This window comes from Falco rusticolus, chromosome 5, assembly GCF_015220075.1.
Source record: "Falco rusticolus isolate bFalRus1 chromosome 5, bFalRus1.pri, whole genome shotgun sequence".
In the NCBI taxonomy this organism is placed as follows: domain Eukaryota; kingdom Metazoa; phylum Chordata; class Aves; order Falconiformes; family Falconidae; genus Falco; species Falco rusticolus.
Genome location: NC_051191.1, coordinates 59997574 through 60017573, shown reverse-complemented (window position 1 = coordinate 60017573; position 20000 = coordinate 59997574). Strand labels below are relative to the sequence as shown.

The 20000-nt window shown below is 43.4% G+C and overlaps 1 protein-coding gene across 3 annotated transcripts in view; it reads left to right on the top strand.

Moving 5' to 3' along the window:
* Positions 1–20000, top strand: part of BTBD11 (BTB domain containing 11) — a 181023-nt gene that overhangs the window by 127516 nt on the left and 33507 nt on the right. For all 3 annotated transcript variants that reach the window (XM_037389810.1, XM_037389809.1, XM_037389811.1), the window contains exons 4-5: positions 2636–2788; positions 16709–16874. In XM_037389810.1, coding sequence (XP_037245707.1) covers positions 2636–2788; positions 16709–16874 — 319 coding nt within the window. The remainder of the gene's footprint in view (positions 1–2635; positions 2789–16708; positions 16875–20000) is intronic.

Here is a 20000-nt window from a genome sequence, read left to right as displayed (position 1 = left end):
AAGATAAAGTGTGAACCCCAAAGTCCCCTGTTCAGCTGCGGCGCTCTGCTTTTCTGTTTGCCCAGTGGATGTTATAGGAAGGCTCTGTACATACAAGCCTATCTTAATTTCTCTGATCCAGATTGCGTTTGCTCACGCAAACCATAACCTAGAACTGAGTTTCCCTTTAATTGTTTTCCTAGCACCAAGTTTTGTGGGTAACTACATGCATTTTTACACTTCGGGTGTGATTTGCAGCTCCCTTTCCACTGTTTGCTCAGCAAGTGATGAAAACAACTCCCACCGATCACTTGTCCCCAGCTACTTAGTGCCCTGAGAGAAGGTCCCTTCTGCTCTGATGACACATGTCGCAGGTGACTGGGAAGCAGGTCACCTTCCAGGAGCAGATACACCCCTGCTTCTCCCCTCTTCCTCCTCTGACTGCTGCTGCCATCATGGCAAATGAGCTGGGTTATGGAAATCATTTCACCAGAGCCGTGGGAGATGATGTTCTGTCCTTATCTGCCTCCTTATATTGCTTCAGCAGGTCTGGGGAGAGCGAAAAGCCTTGGAAACAAATGCAGCCTGGTCTTGAGGTGATGGTGATGTGTTTGAATAGAATAATGATGAAAGTGGCAAGTCAGCCAAAGATGTCATATTTCAAAAAGAGATTATTCATTTAAGCACCCGTGAGATTTGGGAACCCAGCGTCCTAGGGAAAGTTAGTGGCCTCAGGGCTTCTCTGTCCTTTGCGCTTTTGAAATATCTCATCCCTCTTCAAGAATATTAATATCAGAGCTATGTAAAGTCAAGTCTTCAAAAGAGAAATAAATGGCATAAAAAGCTATAAATAGGAGAAGGATATTCCAGAATCAACATCATCTTAACTACATTTTTTCAGGGTATATCCTTTTGGAGTAAAGTTATGTACTTAAAATGTAAATTAGGTGCCCCACTGGGCACCTAATCCAGATTCTGGGTGTTTGGCTTTTTTTTCTTCCTTCTCTATGAAAAGGGACCACAGAAGGAAAAGCAAGTAAGGGAAAGCAATATTGAATAAAAAGGAGTGGGAGAAGGGAAGGGAGCAAAAGTAGGGGATGATGCTGCACTAGTAGGAACATCACCAGTATTAGAATGATGTACTGAGCTAATAAACGGAGGGAATACACAATTAAAGAAGAGGGGAAAGGGAGCCACATAGGAAATGAGACAAAAGAAGGTTCAGGCTAAGAAGTTAAGAGCATATTAATTACAGGCATTCCTTGAGGACAGTAGTAATTTAAAGGTTTTGTATCTTTTTTTGTTGTTGTTTGTGTGTTTTGGGGTTTTTTTTAATGTTATAGCAGTCTCTGTTAACATCTCTCAGCTACAGTCTTTACAGTGAGGATGAAACAGTCAATGTGTCTAAAGACTTTTAAGCAGTCCTGTCTAAACACAGGACTTCCAGCATAGTTTTCAAGTAGCTCTTGGACACAATTATTATTTTTTAACAATTCTACAATTTTTAGAATTTTATAGTATATTGTTATGAAGAGGGTTTTCTTCTACCCTTCTTCATCCCTTCCCCACACAGACTTTGTCTTCTGTTTACAGCTGTGGAAGAGACACCCATTTTGGACACCCCAGCTAGGTGATGAAGCAGACACAAAAACCTGCTGAGGACAGGAGAGCAGTTGCTGCAGCCTGAGTTGGTCTGGGGATGTTGTCCACCTTGATTTAACAGGCAGCATCCTTCCAAGGTGTTCAGCTGCAGATATTTTATTTTTATCTCCAAACTGGGACTTAAGTCTCTGGTTCTCATTTAAGGTTTGGCATTTTTCTCTTGGTCCCCAAATAATTTTTAGCATAGACAAGGCAAACAATGCTGTGTGCTTCATCTAAGGCTTGGGCAGCTCTTTTTAGGACGTGGGACTGCCCAGGTCTTGTGGAGTGAAGGACCATGTCTGATAGTGTCCACACTTTGCTCAAGTTGGGGCTGTGGCTGAGTCCCACTATCCACTCTAGGGGGTGGTTTTGTGTATTTTTGCTCAGGTGACACAACAGTTGGTACCTGAAGGTGTAGTGGCTTGATAGCGCTAAAAGTGAAACAAAACAGTCTGATTTCTGACACTGGCACAGCAGGATCAGTTGCAAAGGTCCGTACTTTCAGTGCGAGGTGCGCATGGCATCAATAGGAGATCCTGGAGACTTCCTTGGGCATCACCTCTCTATCCCTGGCATCTTGGCGTGGGGGCATCCCCTCTCCCGTGGCCGGGGTGTGTACCTGGAGCATGAGCCAGAGCAGGACACGGTCCTGTGCCAGGGTTTTGCCCTCTTTTTGGGATACACTGTGCAAAGGATGGGGTGGTGGGAGGGCTAGCCAGGCAGGTGCACTGACCTCGCAGAAGCCCTGTAAATGAGCATGGCTCATAAATCTCACTTTTCAAATAATCCTGCTCCACAGACAGGGCGAGACATCTTGATTTAGAGCTGCTTGAAATTTGCTGAGCTGGTTTGCTCTCCCATGCTTTCGTTTTGCTTGCACCCTTCTCTCTCTCCGTATATATATATATTCTCACATCCATACACACACACGCACCCCCCTGCTCTCTCGCTCTCTCTACCTGTTATTTTGATGCTAGTGCACTGTAGCATTCATGTCTCTGTGCTTTCCCAGGCCGTTCATTGTACTGCCTCCCCTGATGGAGTGGATACGAGTTGCCGTGGCTCACGCGGGGCACCGTCGCAGTTTCTCGGTGGACAGCGATGACGTACGGCAGGCAGCGAGGCTCTTACTGCCGGGAGTTGACTGCGAACCTCGACAATTAAAGTAAGTCCACCAAAAAAATCGGCTGCTTTGTGATAAACGTGTGTCTCTTTCCTAGTGACAGCAAGCAAGCCAGCAGGCAGAGGGACTGTGTTATTGCCTTGAGAGGTGCATGGATGCTCAGGCTTGTCACTGTGTGTGTTGCAAAATCGGCTCCTGGTATTTGCTCACATCCGTGGCTAAGCTGGTTGCATGGTAATGGGTGCCTGAATATCTCACAGCTGGATCAAGTCTGTAATCTGTTCGTCAGAGCTTGTATAGTGGTTGTTTGGTTTTTTCTCTTACTTACAAGGTTCTGCTTGCTAATGAGGGACTGAAATTCTGCTAATTGTCTGCTTCACGTTGCTTTGCTATAAAATACGGGAATGTAATTGGCAGGGCTGCAGATATTTTTTCATGGCTTTGTTTTCAGCATTAATGCTTAAAGGGCCATTTAAACTTATAGGTAAGACTACCTCTTGCAGTAAAATTGTATTTGTCATGCTAATGTCGGTTCAAAGTAGTTGTAAATGTCAGCCTAGATAATTTGACTTTTTCATGTATCAGATATGACCTTTTGGTTTTCTAATGAAGTCTTAAAGTATTCATTGTCAGGATATGTTTTTAGTGTCTGTTTTGCCTTATTATTACGTACATGTATAAAAGCATGATCTAGGGCTGTTCTAGAGTCAAAAATATATTTAGTTTTGATTTTTTATATGAAAAGGCACTCTGAACCTGCCAAAGTAGAAATTGCTCACTGCTATTTCTTCACAAATCTGTACATAAACCCCAATTTTCAGCAGTCTGCCTTTTCATACAGCAGTACGTGCATTCTTTCTTGCAACACAGAAAGCAGAGGGGTGATCTACATGATTAGCTGTGACAAGCTGCATCGGAGCAGCTGCCTTGTGTTGACTCTGGCCTTGACATGCTCTTTCACCAGAGAGTATAATACTTGCATAGGCTTTTTATAGTCCCTGCTTTTCAATATTTAATTGAAGAAATATGTTGAATTTCAAAGGCAAAATCTTGAGCGTTTCAGATTTCAAATCTTGGCTTTAATTGCTTTCCTTTCGTGTGATCATCTTGGCCCTTGTTTCCAGAAGTGCAGCGTTCTGTGTCCCTACTGAAATGTCAGGACTTACAGGTACTACACACTTTCTGAAGACCTAGGACTTGGTTTTGAAAAGGCACAATTAATTTGATACCTATTCCAGTATTTAGATAGGATTGCAAATAAGGCAATAATGTTTCTACTCTACAGCCTCTATCTTAAAAATTAAGGTAGATACAGTTAAATATCTGTGGATTAAAAAACACAATATACCATTCTTAAAGTTGTATTTTGTCCAAGTGTGTGTGTGTGTATATGTGATGCCATGACAATTTTCCAGGAGTTTCAAAAGCATTTGAAGTTGAGGATAGTTTTATTACGCTGCAAAAAAATTTATTAATTATGAGGAACAAATCAGCACTTCGTTTAAAGTTGCCATCAAGAATTCATTTAATAAAAAATAGAAGTGGTTGCTGTTGTCCTGCTTGTCTTAAAGTGGGAATGAGCCTGAAGAGTGTTGCCTGGAATTAATCAGTTGGGAATGAAAAGAGAAATCATTCCTGAGACAAAAATCTGGATTTTAAAGTGGCCAGGCTTCACTATGTGCCCTTATTTGACAATGGCCTGATTCACACACTGATGTCCCAAGATGACAGTCTCACTCTGTTGTGAGTTCTGCAGAGGTCTGCAAAGGAGTGCCTGCATACTTTGGGCTTTATTTTAAGGTCTGTGCCTTCTGCCAGTTAGTGCAGCAGGTTCTTTGCGTAGCTGCAAATAAGACCCCGGCTGCCTGAAATCCTGAGATCAAAGGAAGGACCAACCTTTTCTGAAGAATAATGTAAGAGATCAGGATGTTAATTTGAAACTTTGCACTTGTAATTTTTTATTTGTATTCAGTGCAGACCCTCAGCACTTACCATTTCCACTAAGGCAAGCGCCAGCCTTTCATGCCTACTATCTAGGCATTTCGTTAGGGAAGGAGTGTTTCCAGCTATCAACTCCTCAGCAAGCATCAATTCCATAAATTCCCCCTACGGGGGGAGGAGAGAAAATACAACAACTTTGCCAGGGGATGGCTTTTCAAATAAGCTGTGTGATGGATGACAGCTGGAGGATTTTAAATGCAGTTAGCTTGATATATATTGTGACTTTTATAGAAGCGGCTTAATAAGCATTACCTTGAAACCGGTTAAATTGCTAGGCTTTTCTTAGCTGTCTTTAGTACCTGTAATATAGAGACCTGAACCCAAAAGTTCCCATGGTCCCATGTGAAATTGCATCATTCTGTGGTGTTGATTCACAACCTGTCATTGCAAACTCACAAAACAAAATCAGCTTGCACGCTGAAAGCCATGCATACAGGGAGAAGGAGAGGGAGAGATTGGCAGGATCTCAAAGGCTATGGAGTTCAGGATCAGTTCAGATAAAAACCAAATGTTCAATTTCTTATCTGAACTACAGCATGGAGGTCTCCCAGCAGATTCTTGTGACACTTCACAGCACAATCACATACTTCAGCAGTGAGGTTCCCAATATGTGGCTTTGTAAATCATCCCTGCATTCTTTCTGCCTTTCATTCCAATACTTCCGCTCTTTCTTCCCTCCTCTGATCCTTTTTTAAAAATCCATCACCGTAATTTCGTGCAATATTTTCATCTCCTGAAAGGGGGGCCGCTCTTGCTCTGGGTAGAGGAGTGAGGGAAGCTGCAATCAGGCAGGAGCTGCCTGTCTCCTTCCTGATCTCTTTTCATTTTACAGCAGCAGACATGCCAGAAAGTTTCTTCCCTTTCCCCAGCCTTGGGAGATAAGCAGGGATATAAATGTTCACCTTCCCCCAGGGGCGGAAGCTTTAGACAGACCAGTTGTCTCCACCTTTTGCAAGAAGGTAGGTTTCACAGATGAGTTGACTTCTGGATGCCCAGCAGCTAGCGGAGGTGGAAGCCCGAGTTGTGTCCACAATATTCTTTGTCATACTGGGAGACCAGACTTAAATAAAGCCTTGCCTGTACCCAGGCTCTGTTGGGCCGCCTGAAGCAGCTGGATGTAGTCAGTAGAGAACTGTGTGCAAGGAAGCTCTCTGCTGGCCTGAATCTGGTGACGGTGGGTGCTCTGCACTCTGCTCCAGACCTTTTACTGATGAAGGCATCAGGGATTAAGGTAATTTGTTGCCAAAAAGGAGCATGATGGTAAAAACTGTGTCGACCTCCCTTTCTGCTGCAATAAGGTAGTATGTATCACTTCTCAGTCTGCACTGGGTCTGGCTGGCTGCAAACAGATGCATTGTTTTGGCTGCTCATCATCATCACATCTGCAAGGGGTACCTTTCCCCTTGCCCCGCCTAAACGCAAGAAGCTCTTTGCATGTCTTTCCTTCCTCCATTCTGTGGGAAGTTTGTTTAAAAAAAAAAAACAAAAAACAACCAGTGTGTTAGACGTGGTGGGGAGGATTGCTAATGGATGACTATATCTGGGGACTAGAGGCTGATGGCAGGGAAATAGAGCAAGGGAGAAGCATCCTGTATGGCTCAGCACAAAGACTGCCGTGCTTTTTATCAGGGTCAGTGGCTTCATTTCTAGTTGCAGTATATTATGGCAATCCTGGAGGACGTAAAGATGCCAGAACAAACTGACCCGAGAGGTGGTGTTGTCATGTGGGGGACTGTTGTTACCTGGTCACTTCTGCACCTGACTGGATAAAGGTCTGTATTCTGGTCAGTCAGTCATTAAGGAGGGATATAGTCTAGTTTGTGTGCACGCATGTTCATTCTCATATCCAGAATCAGCAAAAATTGAAGAAAAATCCACAGTCTTGGAGATGTGAGTGCAATTCCCCTCTACAAAGGGTGATTCCCATGTGTCATTTGAAGCATTTTTTTTATGCCCTCAGCATTACCTCAGACCTCTGATTCCAAGTCATCCCCTATCCGGTTTCTCTGGGAAATCCACTTTTCTCAGATGTTTCTGGGCTCGGAAAGCAGCCCCCTTCCCCCTGAGAAGGGCTCCGTGCTCTGCTGAAGGGAATCAGCTGGGCAGCATCTTCAGTCGTGGTACTTCCAGTGATGCAGGAAGAGGCATATCCGCAGATTCCAGCTTGCACTGTCTGAGGGTGGGATTCTGGCTCCTGAACCCCAAACATCCCAGCTGGACATCTGATCCCCACTTGGCTGGGGAAGAAATGCCCAGCGGGGTTGCTGACCTAGCCTATGTCAAGGGACCTTCCTGGTGTCTGAATGAAGAGGAACACCAGATGTGTCTCCCATGGCACCAAGATGTCCCAGAAGCATTTGCCTGTGAGGCTGTCAGTGTCCCCTGTGCCCTTGCCTAGTAGGCTGCAAAGTTCCTGGCTGGGATTTGAAGAAGAAGCAGAGTTCACTCATCTTGAGGAGTGGTTTCTTCTTATCCATAGGTGAAAAGGCTTGTGCCTTTCTCTTGTATGGTGCAGACTGAGGTTGCTCCCTGTGGTATTCATTACTGTCCACCACAGCCACACACGGAGGCATGTGCCACACTGTGGCACAAGGAGCCTGGGACAATTCTGTAGAGTTCTGAAGTCCTTTTTGGCAGCTGTACCCAAAGGGCAGCAACGGGAAATGGCATTTTTGCTGCCAGGCTCCTCGCAGGTGGAGTCCCACAGGGGTCTGTCTTCCTCTTGCTTCATCCTGCATTGACGTACAACCTGTGGAGACCCCTCAGGCTCTGGTACCACAGAGTGCCCGTGAGAAGCGTCACAGTCCCTTGTTTGCAATCGCTGGTTGTTGGGGGGACGCTGGAGGACAGAGCTAGGCAGTGGGGCTTGCATGCCAACCCCACTGGTGCAGTCAGAGCCCCTGCTTACGTTTCGGTCAGGTTTAGTTGGAGGTGGTAGCATTGCTGCTGGTCGGGGCAGAGCTGGTGAGAGCAGGAGCTGGTGTGACAGGGCTTGTGCCTGTGCACAGATGGAGAGCCATAACGTGGTCCCCTTTAATCACTTGCTCATACACCTCAGCAGCATTGTGGAGTTATGGCTGGGTTCCCTGGTGGTGCTGGGCTCGTGTACAGCGAATGCAGCAAATATCCCTTTTCTTCTTTGCCTGGCCGTGAGTCTGGGTCTTAGCTCTGCCTGTGACCATGGGCATGCACGCTTTGCTCATCTCTTCCTGGGATGCAGAGGTGAAATTGGTGTCTGCAGGTGCTGGCCTTGAAGAGGCACCTGTGAGAGGTGCGCATCAGTGCCAGCAGAGGCCATCACCCAAGAACTTAAGTGAATACTTTGCCTTTGTTTTTGGGAAGAAAACCCTGGGGGAAAAAGGAAAACCAAATAATAGCAACAAGGTTATGAAAATGGAAAAACAATAATCAAAAGGAGAGCAAACTGTGCAGCTTAATGCACTCAAATTGAGGTGAGCCAATAACCTCTATCCCAGCGATGAGAAAGAGCTGCCTCACAAAATCAGAGGGTCAGAGGGAAATATTTTTAACAAAGCCTGGAGTAGTGCCATATCTCTAAGGATTAATAATAGTAATGCCCAATGTTTGAAAAGGATGAAAAATGATCCAAGGAAAATTCCAGGCTGTTAGTGCAAGGCCTTTGAATGTTTTTTCAGGCAAAGACTGATTAAAGACATGTTGTCAAGGGAAAAATGGGATAAAATGTGACACAGATTTTCTAAAGATAGATCTTGCCAGACTAATCCAATAACTTTTTGATAAGATAACTGATTTTCTACCCCAAGGAAATTCAGTAGATTTCATCTGTTTGGACTTGAGTGAACAATTTGATGCAGTCCATGCAGGGAGCTATTAGTTAGGATGGAGAAGATGGGGTTAGTAAGGGAATTGGAAAGTGAGCAGGGGCTGGCTTCACGAGAGAGGTAGCAAGGGCTGCATTGGCTGTGATAGGGTTACAAGCAGAGATCTTCAGCTCTCACTCATAAGAACCGGTATTTTTTAATTTTCAGAAAGGGTTTTGGCACAAATCTTAGCAGTGTGCTCATGAAGTTAAAATTTGCTGATGCCATGGTGCTGAGAGGCATTGTCCTGACAGAGGAAGTTTGGGAAATCATCCAGGAAAAAGTGGATGACCTTGAGGGCTGGGACAAAAGAAATGGGATGAAATGCAATTTTCCACAAATGGAAGGCAAACACGCGGAAATGAATTGGAAAAAATCATAGTGCAGTGTATATGTAACATATACACTATATATGCAGCATAAGATATATATATTGGGAGCCGAGTATTGGAAAGGTGGTGGTAAAGACTGTAGAGCAGTGTTTCATCTCAGAATGGCTGTAAACCACAAAAGTGGATTTTTCCCCAGCCATAAAAAAAACCCAAACCAAATGCATTTTGAAGATGCATTGGGAGAAGTATTTCCAGTAGGAGGAGGAAAATATTGGTGCCTCTGTACATGAAAGTGGTAGGAAGTGATGTGGAATCGCAAATCCTGTGTCCGAGTCAAGAAAATATTCACATTGGACCCAGTAGAGAGAAATGGGCTGGGGTGGTTTGAGTTTTGACAAAACATTCTTATGAAGGAAGCCTAGAAGAAAGGGACTCATTCAGCTGAGCAAAGTGGGTGCTGAGGGAACGTGTGACTCTTCTCCAGAAATACAGTAAACACCGCAGAAGGAAAAATACACTATTTAAAGGGCAGCGTGGACACAGGAATATGTGAATGTTAACAAGTCATAAGTTCAAACTGAAAGCGTAGATGGATCTGAGCCTTGCTGCAGCGTAGGACTGGGTTTATTAACCCTCCAGCCCCATATGCTTCAGCAGCCACTGCCCCATTGCAGCCATAGCCAGGGCTCCCAGTTGCATTTACAGCTCTGATTCAGAAAGGTCTCTGGGCAAATGCAATGCCTGCCTTTGAAAACTTGTCTTTAATTGAAAAAAAGTCCTAATTTCCAGTTAGGCTTGGCCTGAGAATACCTAAATCTGCTTTTCTGTCAGGGACCATCCTTTTAAAAGAAGGCAGTCTAGGAAAATAGGATTATCAACCTCAAGAGTGTAGCTTATTTAACATGCGAGCATCCTTGGGTCATTCTAGAGAGTTTTCTTAAAACTGTGGAAAGGGAAAAGTACAGCAACATAAAGGGCAGATGTGTTATTTTGTTCTTTCAGAGCAGTCTGTACCATTTGCCATGTCATCGTAATACCATACCGCACATGCAATTCTAACTTGAAAGTGAAAGAGGAAGAGTTGCATTTAATGTTTTATTTATGGAAATCCTGTGCCTGTGCTAGAGCATGAAAATATAAATAGACTTTAATAAATAGAGATTTGAAGGCAGAAAAATATTTCCACTGCTCTTTGCTCTCTCTTAAAATGTGCTGTGTAAGGGGCCGAGTTTCTGGAGAGGGAGAGAGTAAAAAATCACTAAGAAATTCTGCTATTTAATTACATACAGCCACTTTTAAGTGGAGATGGTTGGTGTTTGCCTGGCTCCTTGAACGTCCTTGTTCTTCCCACAAATTTTCACTACTCCTTTAACATCAGCCATGGCTATTGCCATAATTAGACACAAAATGGCAAACCAGCGAGCAGTAGCAAACAAGCTACTTGACAAAATCCAGCAGTCTCTTGGGGCAGATGGTGCCAGTGGATGAAGGAGATTTTATTACTTAAAAGGTAGAGCACGGGTTTCCTGAGGTGAATCTCAACTTCTCCTGCCAACTGGCTGCTTGAAGACAACAGTAATAAAAAAAATACTGAAGTGGAGGACCTTGTCCTCATGTTCTCCTTCACTTTTCGGGCAGAACACACTTGTATTTTTATGGGCTTTAGGATCCAGCTTCCTGGGTTTTTCCCATTGCAAGCAAGTTCATTACTGTTTCATATGCTCTGTCTCTATACACATTCCTGAATATAATAATCAGGATACAGATAACATACTGTCTTCCACTCCTAAGTGAATACTTGTGCTACCTATTTATATGAAAGATGAAGCTGACCCAAATTCTCCTATGATATGTTGGCCTTGTTCAAAATCTGAAGTCAGAATATGTCTGAACATGGTTCCTGGCTTATGTACATGGGAATGTAATATAAAGAGTGTTTTGAAATACAGATTTTGAGTCTTGATTTGATAGTCACACCACTTTTTACATTTATTTTCCAGTATCTGTAACCAATTTATTCTCAGGCCTTTGACAAGAATAAGAAGTTGGCTAATAAATATCTGTAGTATTTTTATTTTCTTGTCTTAATTTGGCTCCTGATTAAAGTAAATGGAGATACTTAATGTCTGTATTAAAAAGTAGTGTTCTTCATTACTTTGATCAACATGTCTGTGCTTATGTTTCCCTCTCTAAAACTGAAAATGCAAATAATTGTCTCAATATAGTATTTATATTGGAGTCCTATTAATATCAGAATTATAGTCCCTTTTAAAGCACCGCGTTAAAAAAAAAAAAAAAAAAAAAGAGTGCTCACAAATTTAAGTCAAATTGTCTGCCGCTCCTGTTATTGCCGTTTGTGTCTGTAGTCTCACTGAAGAGCCCCAGGCAAGAAACAGGACCCTGTTGTGCTATGGGCTGTGCATACCCAGATCAAAACTGTGATCCCTGACCCCAAGAAATTCAGCATTGCAAATGTATGTATATTGCTGGCAAAAATATGACTTCTTCCAGACTTCCAACCAGCTGAACTATAATTTCTGACTCAAGACCTCGTTCATATTTAGGTCAGAGACAGACTGAATAAACTCCACAGAGCTAAAAACATGGACTTAATTAATAGATTATCATTCTTTTAATTGAAAGGGCTGGCGATCAAGTCCTGGGTGGACAAACAAGGGTTTGGTGCTTAGTTATCAGGATGATGATCTGTTCATTTCAGTGGAGGGGAACGTTTGGGCTGCTGCTCATTGGAGTCAGCACTCCATTTCTTTTAAATCAACTATTAGTATGCTGTGCCAGCATGTATAGCTTAGAACGTGATTAAGACATTCCTGCTTCTATTTTACAGAGTTTCTTTACAGAGCATTGGGGTTTTTTTTCCTTTTTAATTGTCCACTACTGACTATAGCAATAATCCCCTCCCAAAGAACAAATAGTTAAAAAACTATGTAGTAACAGAGCTGCTGTGTCTATGTTATGATGGAAACACTTTGCCTTTGAATGATCCATTTTCCCAAATGCATTCAATCCATGAGTAACTTGTTAAAGATCTGCACAGACTCTGTCTGCCAGTCAGAGTGAAAATGAAACACCCCCCCCCAACAAACCACTTGCATTTAAACCATTGCTGTAGACATGCTGCATTATATTTTTGTAATGTGGGTTTGGGAAAAGATAAAAATAATGTGCTGTACTGCTAGGAGCCATTATAAATGAAGAAGATTATCTTTGATTCCTTGCAGAGGGTTGAGTATTTCAGAGTATGATTGTCATGGTCACCGTGCAGCATTTGACAGTGACCATTCGCAAATAGTTAATGTTACCATGGCATTCCCATATAAAGGCAAAGTAAGTTTAATTATGTGCAGTGGCAACACTAATGATCTTGAAGATAACTGCTGTGGAAGCAATATCTGTGAGGAATTAAAAGAAGACTTGGAGAAAATTGTATTACATTGTCAGTTAAAAAATGCAGTCACAACTTTGCTACAGATACAAAAGCAGGAAGAGTTCACCTATTTCTATTTTTCCTTTTACTTCTAGAAGCAATTGTTTGCTTGATTCAAGGTAGGGAGGGACCAGTTAGGGAGCTTACAGGCTGAGTGATTGAACGCCTCAATCAAAGGGGCAGATTTGCTGTTGAGCACAAGGACTGTGGTCAGTGTATGTTATTAATTCAGGCATGTTATTTCTCAGCTCTGAAAGTGGGAGCATGTGTACAGCAGCGGTTGTGCCAAGGAGCCTATCCAGCTCCACAGGTTGCTGAACAGGGAAATCTAAAATAGGCTCAGTCTGTTGAGAGAGGACATCACCCTCAAAGGATGCTGGTCAGTCCTGCCTTTGTCAATGTGTCGCCTCTGGGGGACCTGAAAGTTCACCTGACCCAGCCAACATCTGGGGTGGTGAAGTCCTGCCATCCCGAGACTGTCCCTAGGGAGAAGAGGGAGGGAAGAGCGTTGGTCCCCTATGGTCTTCTGCTTCTACCATCAGCCTGCCCTGTCCCTTTGATGAAAAAGTACCTTTTCTGCAGGGTGAGGTGTTCAGGAAAGGACAACCTGTGTGAACACTGGCAGCTGGCAGAATCTGCCAACGAACCAAGGTGGCCTTGGAGGGGACATCCCACAGTTGGGCCAGTGACAGCCTCCTGTGTGCTTGGAAAGATCACAAAGACTTTGGCAAAAGGGCTGTGACCTGTGCAGCTGGGGAGGTTTCCAGCTCTGTCTGTGCTTACACTGGCTTCCCTTGCTTTGCAGGCACAGTTTCACAACTCTAAAAAGTGACCCTATATATTTAGCTGACTTAACCATTCGTCAACCTTATTTTTCAAGCTTCTTCCCATCCCTTTCCCACCTCTTGACAGCTTGTCAGTGTATTTGTTGCAGTCCAAAGTTAAGAAGTCTTGAATGAGTCAAGCCTGGGTGCCTATTCCCATCCTCCTGTTTCTGTCTTGCATCCTTTAATATGTGTGATTTTGGATGGTGTCCGTGGTGGAGCAGCACTCCTTTACACAGTGTAATACGGAGCAGAGGCCCTCTGCTCTTTTGGAATCAACATTATGCAATTAATGGTATGAAGGAGGACTTGTGGAGCAAATGCAGTGACGTGGTGGCTTAGGGTTGATTTTTGATGGATTTGGGGGTTGGGTTTTTTTTTATTTTTCAGTTTTCATTTTGAAACATGACTGCTTGGTCTGTCTGCTGTACTGCCTTCTCAGTTGGCTTTCTCCAATGTTAAAAGTGAGGCTGTGCTCTCCTATTTTGTACTTGTAGTTCCTGATCACTTTTGATCTGTCTCTTCACTGCTTTTTATCTGTATGTGTTAAATCTCCTTTTCCTTTACTCATTCATCTCTCTGACTTTTTGAGACATTGCTATGTTTTCTCTTCTGAAGCATCATCCATTCCTTTCCCTTGCATCATGCTTGTGTTTTATTAAACTCCCCAGTTTGATCACGATCCATTTTATTAGTCAACATATGACAGTGGTGGCACCGGCAATGATCTTTGTCAGATTTTGCCGTATAGCTTCCTTTGCTATGTCCCATAAATCAGGGCTGTAACTCACTCATGATGGGTCCTTTTTGGGCAATGGACCACTGCTAGTGGTACTAAGTTGTGGTTTATTGCTTTGTGGTACTTGGTCTAGATCGCATTTCATCACTGCTGGTGTCCCAGCAGCCGTGCAGCCCAGGTGCTCCCCTGCATCCCTGTTATTGTTACAGTGTTTGTGCAGCTGTGGCATCCCGGAGCCCTTGGAGCAAGACCCTTATCCCCCTAGCTGACTGAGAAGTACTGATTTGCTGATAGCCAATATCAGCTGTAATTAATGAGCTTCCTTGGCTATAGCAGCACTGATGTGCTTTTAGGGGACCAGAGCCATCATGGTGGAGTTACTTATGGAGAAGTAAGTAATTTCTGAATCTGTGCCAGAGTAGAGATCTGGGCAGCCCATACAGGATAGGTGAGATAGGTCCTTGTTCCTCCTTCCTCCCTTGTGTGGGTGTGCAACCCAGGTCAAAATCTGGCTGTTTATTTTTAAAGAGGAGATCATCAACTATCATTTTGCATGCGCGGAGCTGGGCTGACGTCAGTGGAGCTCTGCCTGTTCCTGCCAGCACCGAGTTTGACCCATTTTATTCAGATCGGTGTTACATACCTCAGTACAAATGATGAAGCAGTGACTTAATACAGGCAGTGATTCATAGTGGCAGACAACTCTGCAGTCCTCAGAGGATGTCTAGATCCTTCCATAGCTGCACTTTGCTGAGGAACCACCTTTTTCAGCCCAGAGTCATCTGGAAATGGCCAGCTGCAGCTGGGAGGTCCAGACTCTCTCTCCATGAACCAAAACCCCCACCACCTAACTTCTGAGCATGCTTTATCTTTGCCATACATTAAAGGAGGGCACAGATGATCTCTAGAATCTCATGCTATGAGGGTAACAAGTACCAAATGTTGCTGTAGCTCTTGTGTCAGAAATGTGCCGTACAGTGTGAATGTGTTAAGCTGCAATTGCTCCTGTGGATCTTGGTGTCATTGAGCTCAGCCCTCAGTATCTGTGCTGGTTTTGCTTTTTCCTTAAACTTGCTCAGAAACTACTGCAGAAAACTCTTGCTATGCATTGCTTTCTTAATCTCTGTGGTTTTTAATATTCTGGCATATTACTGGTGCAGAATCTGTTACTGCTGTTATGGTGTATTTGTTGTAACCGAGTGTTGTGTATTATTAATCTTGCAGCATGCTGTTGTGATGAAGTGTCATCCTTGTTCCCCTGAGTAATGATACTCCAAGCATACCTTGTTTGCATTCTTAGGACATCAACTCTTTAGCAGTCAAATCCCAAACTGAGCACATAGTATGAACATCAACAGACTATCTGTTGTCTTTCAGACTGGTCGTGGCCCAGCACAGCAGAGAGCAAGCTTTGAGCACAGATGCCAGTTTCAGTACTAAGTCCTGCAGAAGCTTTGATCAAAATACTTTGTGTTTTTCATCTCACTTTCCTTCCTCTGTTGAAAGAGTAGCTATTGCTGCATACCACTGCTTTTATATAAACAGCATATTTGTTGCATATTGCTGTTAAATATTAAGCAGTGTTATATATTTTTAAAGCTCTGATAAAGCACTTTGAAGAAGAAATTTAAATGATAATGATGTGCTGTTTATATTTTTCTTTTGGTTTCCTGCATTTTTTTACATACGAAATAGAAAACAAGTATTTGATGTATGTTTCACTTTTTCACTTTTGATCTTCATTTTGGTGTTCATTCGTAGTAGCCCCTCGTTTTCTGACCTAGCATTCTTGGAGAATGAAAGTGATGTTTTTCCAAACAGTCCTTTATCCAAGTTCACACCAAAAGCACTGTGGATTTGGACTCCACCCTCTGCCCCAGACACTCCTCAGCATGAAAGAAAAGCAAATCTGTCTTTTAATAAGATGAAACAAAGTTGGATAAACATCAGACTTGAATTGCCTGGCTTTCTCTAGAGCTTTAGATTCACATCTTGCTAAATAACTCCAGCCCTTCTTCTGTTTGAAATGGGTATCTTGAGCAGTTTACAGTTTGGAGATCTTTTGAGTAAGACCTTAAAAGAATGACATCTCGTCTGTTAGACGCAGCCAGCAAGGATTTGTGGTGTTTTGCCAAGATTACCTGGCAAGTCTGCCTTCTCCCTGATCATATATATGGTGCACTGATCTACAGGTGGCCCTGCTTGAGCAGGGGAGTTGGAGGACCAGATGACCTCCGGAGGTCCCTTCCAACCTCAGCCAGTCTGGGATTCTGCAACTTGCAGAAAAGGCTTCCCTGTTACTGTACTGGGCTGTGCTGGGAAGATCCTTAAAGGTGTTAGGAGTGACATTATTTTCTTTGTTGTGTTGACAATGATTATACATCCATTTGATGTAATTTCAAAGCTTACTGAAGCCACTGAAACTTTTCAGAGATCGAGGGGACCAGATAACCTCACTGTGCAGTGAGAAAACTTGCAATGAGACTGGTATTGTGCATTGCTTAAACAGGGAAACAAAATCAAGTGAAAGCTGTGCTTTTTTTGCCCAATTTTTTATAAAATGTACTTGTCCCATGAAGGATAGACCAAGGGCAATCTCCATTAGCTCGCATTAACATTTCCTATTCAGCACTTCCCTCAAACACGCAGGTCAAAGGAGAATGAATATGTGCATGACCTACATCCTTCAAAGACAGGGCAAAGTATTATTTTTGTAGGAACAGCGAGGCCTGTCCTCTGATTGTCCTCTGAGGGAGTGTATTTCTCACATCCACAGAATTGACGACTGTTTTTGTGCATCTCGGAAACTGGATGCAGTTGCCACTGAAGCGAAGTTCAAGCAGGACCTGGGCTTCCGGATGCTCAACTGTGGCCGGACAGATCTGGTTAAACAAGCCATATCCTTGCTGGGGCCGGATGGGATTAACAGCATGAGTGAACAGGTAACGAGATAGAAACGTAAAGAAACGACTGTGAAATGTGAGAGTTTTGTCTGCTTATCACAGAAAACAAGCCCCAGCTTTCACCTAAACATAGGCAGGACCTTAATGCTTTATGTGCATTACTTAACACTGAGGTAAAGCATTGCCAGGTGAACATCTACGTTAAGTTTGGTCTTTCCGAGCTGTATTGATTCGTTGGTACTGAGGTAACTAACTCAGCACGAGGGCATGTGCATCCCCTGAAATCTTAACAGTGAACTGAGTCGAATAAAGCCAGAAGATCCCAAGAGAGTTTAGCGTTCATCTGAATACTTAAAACTGCTGCAGTGCCGTGAACAGTGGTGTGGGGCATGGCTTCGTGTGGTGAGCATTCTAACACTGAACACTGCCTTGGGATCTGCAACACTTTTCACGTACACCCCTGGCAGGAAACAATTAATTGCTGGCACTCTTTAATTGAGTTCAGCCCAGTTTGAACTGACCTTCCAGAGGTGAAGGTATCTCTGCAGTGTTACCCCTCCGCTGGTCATTGTGGACAACATCCACCAGTTGAGAAGCCTTAATTTCCCTGGAGTTACACCTTCATGAGACTGGTGGTTGTGTCTGGGGATAAGCCTGCCTCTGCAGCTACCTACTAGCAGCAGTCTGTTGGACTGTGATGCTCACCAAGGTGGTTCCCCCTTCCCAGTGGGAAATGATGGCCGTGGATACTACAGTTTCCTCTTAGAGTCCACTGAATTTTCCGGTCCCCCTGGTAAAAGTGTCACTGCATGTTCCCAGAGCTGTGGCATCTCCTTTGGCAGGAGGCAGGTAGCTGCCACCCCTGAGGTGGTCACTTGGGACAGGAGCTGAACTGCTAGTGTGTTTAGTCTTCTGAGATGAAAGCTGCTCCAAGATTGTGAGTTACGTTGCTGTTCAGTAGCTTCAGACCGAGTCAATATTGTGGATTTGTTGGAGAAAAACTTAAGGGCAGTACTTCCTGAAATTAAAAAAATTGTATCAGGCTGCTCATTCCAAGGTTCATACATTATATTTTTTAATTTATTATTATTTTAAATTAGTCTGAACCTGGAAACTTTTCACAATATATTTCCTCTGTCCTCCAGGCTGAAACCTGGGAACACTGGCTTAATTCATCGAAGCACCTAATCATATGCTTATCCCTGGATGTACGCTTACATCCTTATTTGAAAGTTAAGCTTGTGCTTAAATGCTTTGCTGGATCAAACATCCCACATCTTGTGAGATCCCACATGTTGTAGGGTCCCACATCTTGTAGGACAGAGCCCTAAGCAATACAAGGCTGAAAGAGAGTACTTTTTTTATTTTGCCAAAAGCCAAATGCGCTTTGATGCACTGACTGTGCACCTTGTTACCATGTTCCTGTGTCAAACACTAATGACGGGCTCATTAAAAATCCATTCCTCTCGCTTGCAAAGAGAGGGGGGCTGAGCAATGCTGCAGCACAAGGCTGAGCTGCAGAGCAAGCCTGGGGGGACTGGCAGAGGCAAAAGCAGCAGGGACAGCAGTGCAAGGGAAGAGGAGGTTGGAAACCTTATTAACTCTTTAGAACCCTGATACTGCAGAATGACATTCTGAGCCCCTTTTAGTCAGTGGTAAGTCCGTCTTCAGCTTCAGCAGTGCCAAAATATCCCATGTCGTCCCCAGGCAGACCCTTTGCTCCAGGCATTGCTACAGGGTTATTTGCCATGGCTGCCCACGTGCTGCATCTTGCAGGGGTGAGCACCGGCACAGGATTTCAAATTCTTTTCTTCAGATCTGATTAGACCCCTTGTGCTAATTTTTTTTATATATTTATCAATTATTATTTTTTTTAATTATCAAATGATGCCACTTACAGAAATAAAAAAAAACAGTTGAAAGAACATGTCTTTAATTTTAAGTTGCCATCCTGTCTGCATGTTTCAAGGTCCAAACACAATTTTTTGTAATTCTTGTGGTCCTGTTTGTTCCTGTAGTGTGTATGGACTGCCAAAGGAAATGTTTTGCCACTGACTGTAGCTGAAGTAGTTTCAAATTCTCTTTGCAAGTAACTTCAAGTCACTCAACTTTGCAAGAAACTTCAAGAACTCTCCTTGCCTGGGGTGAACTTGTTTTTTCTTGATATTGGCATGAGTCCCTAAATGCCTATACCCTTATTCTGTGTCTCTGTAAGACACTGGAGATCTGCTCCTGTGAAATGGTCAGTGTGTTTCAGGAGAGATCTAAATACCTTGCAGGGGCAAACCTTAATTTATATTTTCTCTACAAGAGCAGCCTGTCCATATATAAGCACCAACTACCTTTAGCCTTGCATGCAAACAGGAAAAATGGGGCAGTTCAACCAAAACAGTGGTGCTGGGCTCTTGCTGGGAAGAGAGGTGTCATGGCTCTGTGACTGGCCATGCTGGGCACTTCCAGTTTCTCTGAAAATCACTTCACTTCACGGCAGCACTCAGGTTAAAGAGCAAATGGGCTATCGTCTGACAGCAAATTTACCAGGGGACCTTGAGATAGGCTATAAACCTGCATGAGAGGTAGCTGCGTGCTACAGTAGATTTACTGTAAACCAACTGGTGGCTGTTTATCAACACCCCCTACTGTATTTAATAAGCAGCTTTTTCTGTTATAATTTATGGTAGATTTAACAACTTTTTCAGGGGTTCATCTGGACTCATTACCACAGCCACGGTAATACTTATCTTAAGGGAAATGGTGATCAGCCACAGCAGGTATTTTAGATTAATACAAATGGCATTGTGGTGGTTCTGTAGTGAAGGGTCACTTAATCTACTTTTCCTCCAAAAAGGGCCACGTTTTCCTAGAGACGGCAACTTGCAGCAATACTGTCTGGCATTTCATTTAAAATTAAGTCCTTGTTTGCTAGGGAGTGCTGTACAAAGCCTTGACATTCCCAGCCCCTTACGGTATCTGCATTAAAAAAGCTGTGCCCAAATCTGACCTATCTTAAAGAGGACTTGAGATGCTTTTAAAGACTCTTTCAGTTACTAAAAGGTTAGTTTTTATGAAACTGTGTTCATAGAAAACTGAATAGAATTACTCTCTTTAAAATACCGGTGGAAATACAGTTGCTTTGATAAAAACATTTCTCGGGCTCCAAAAACA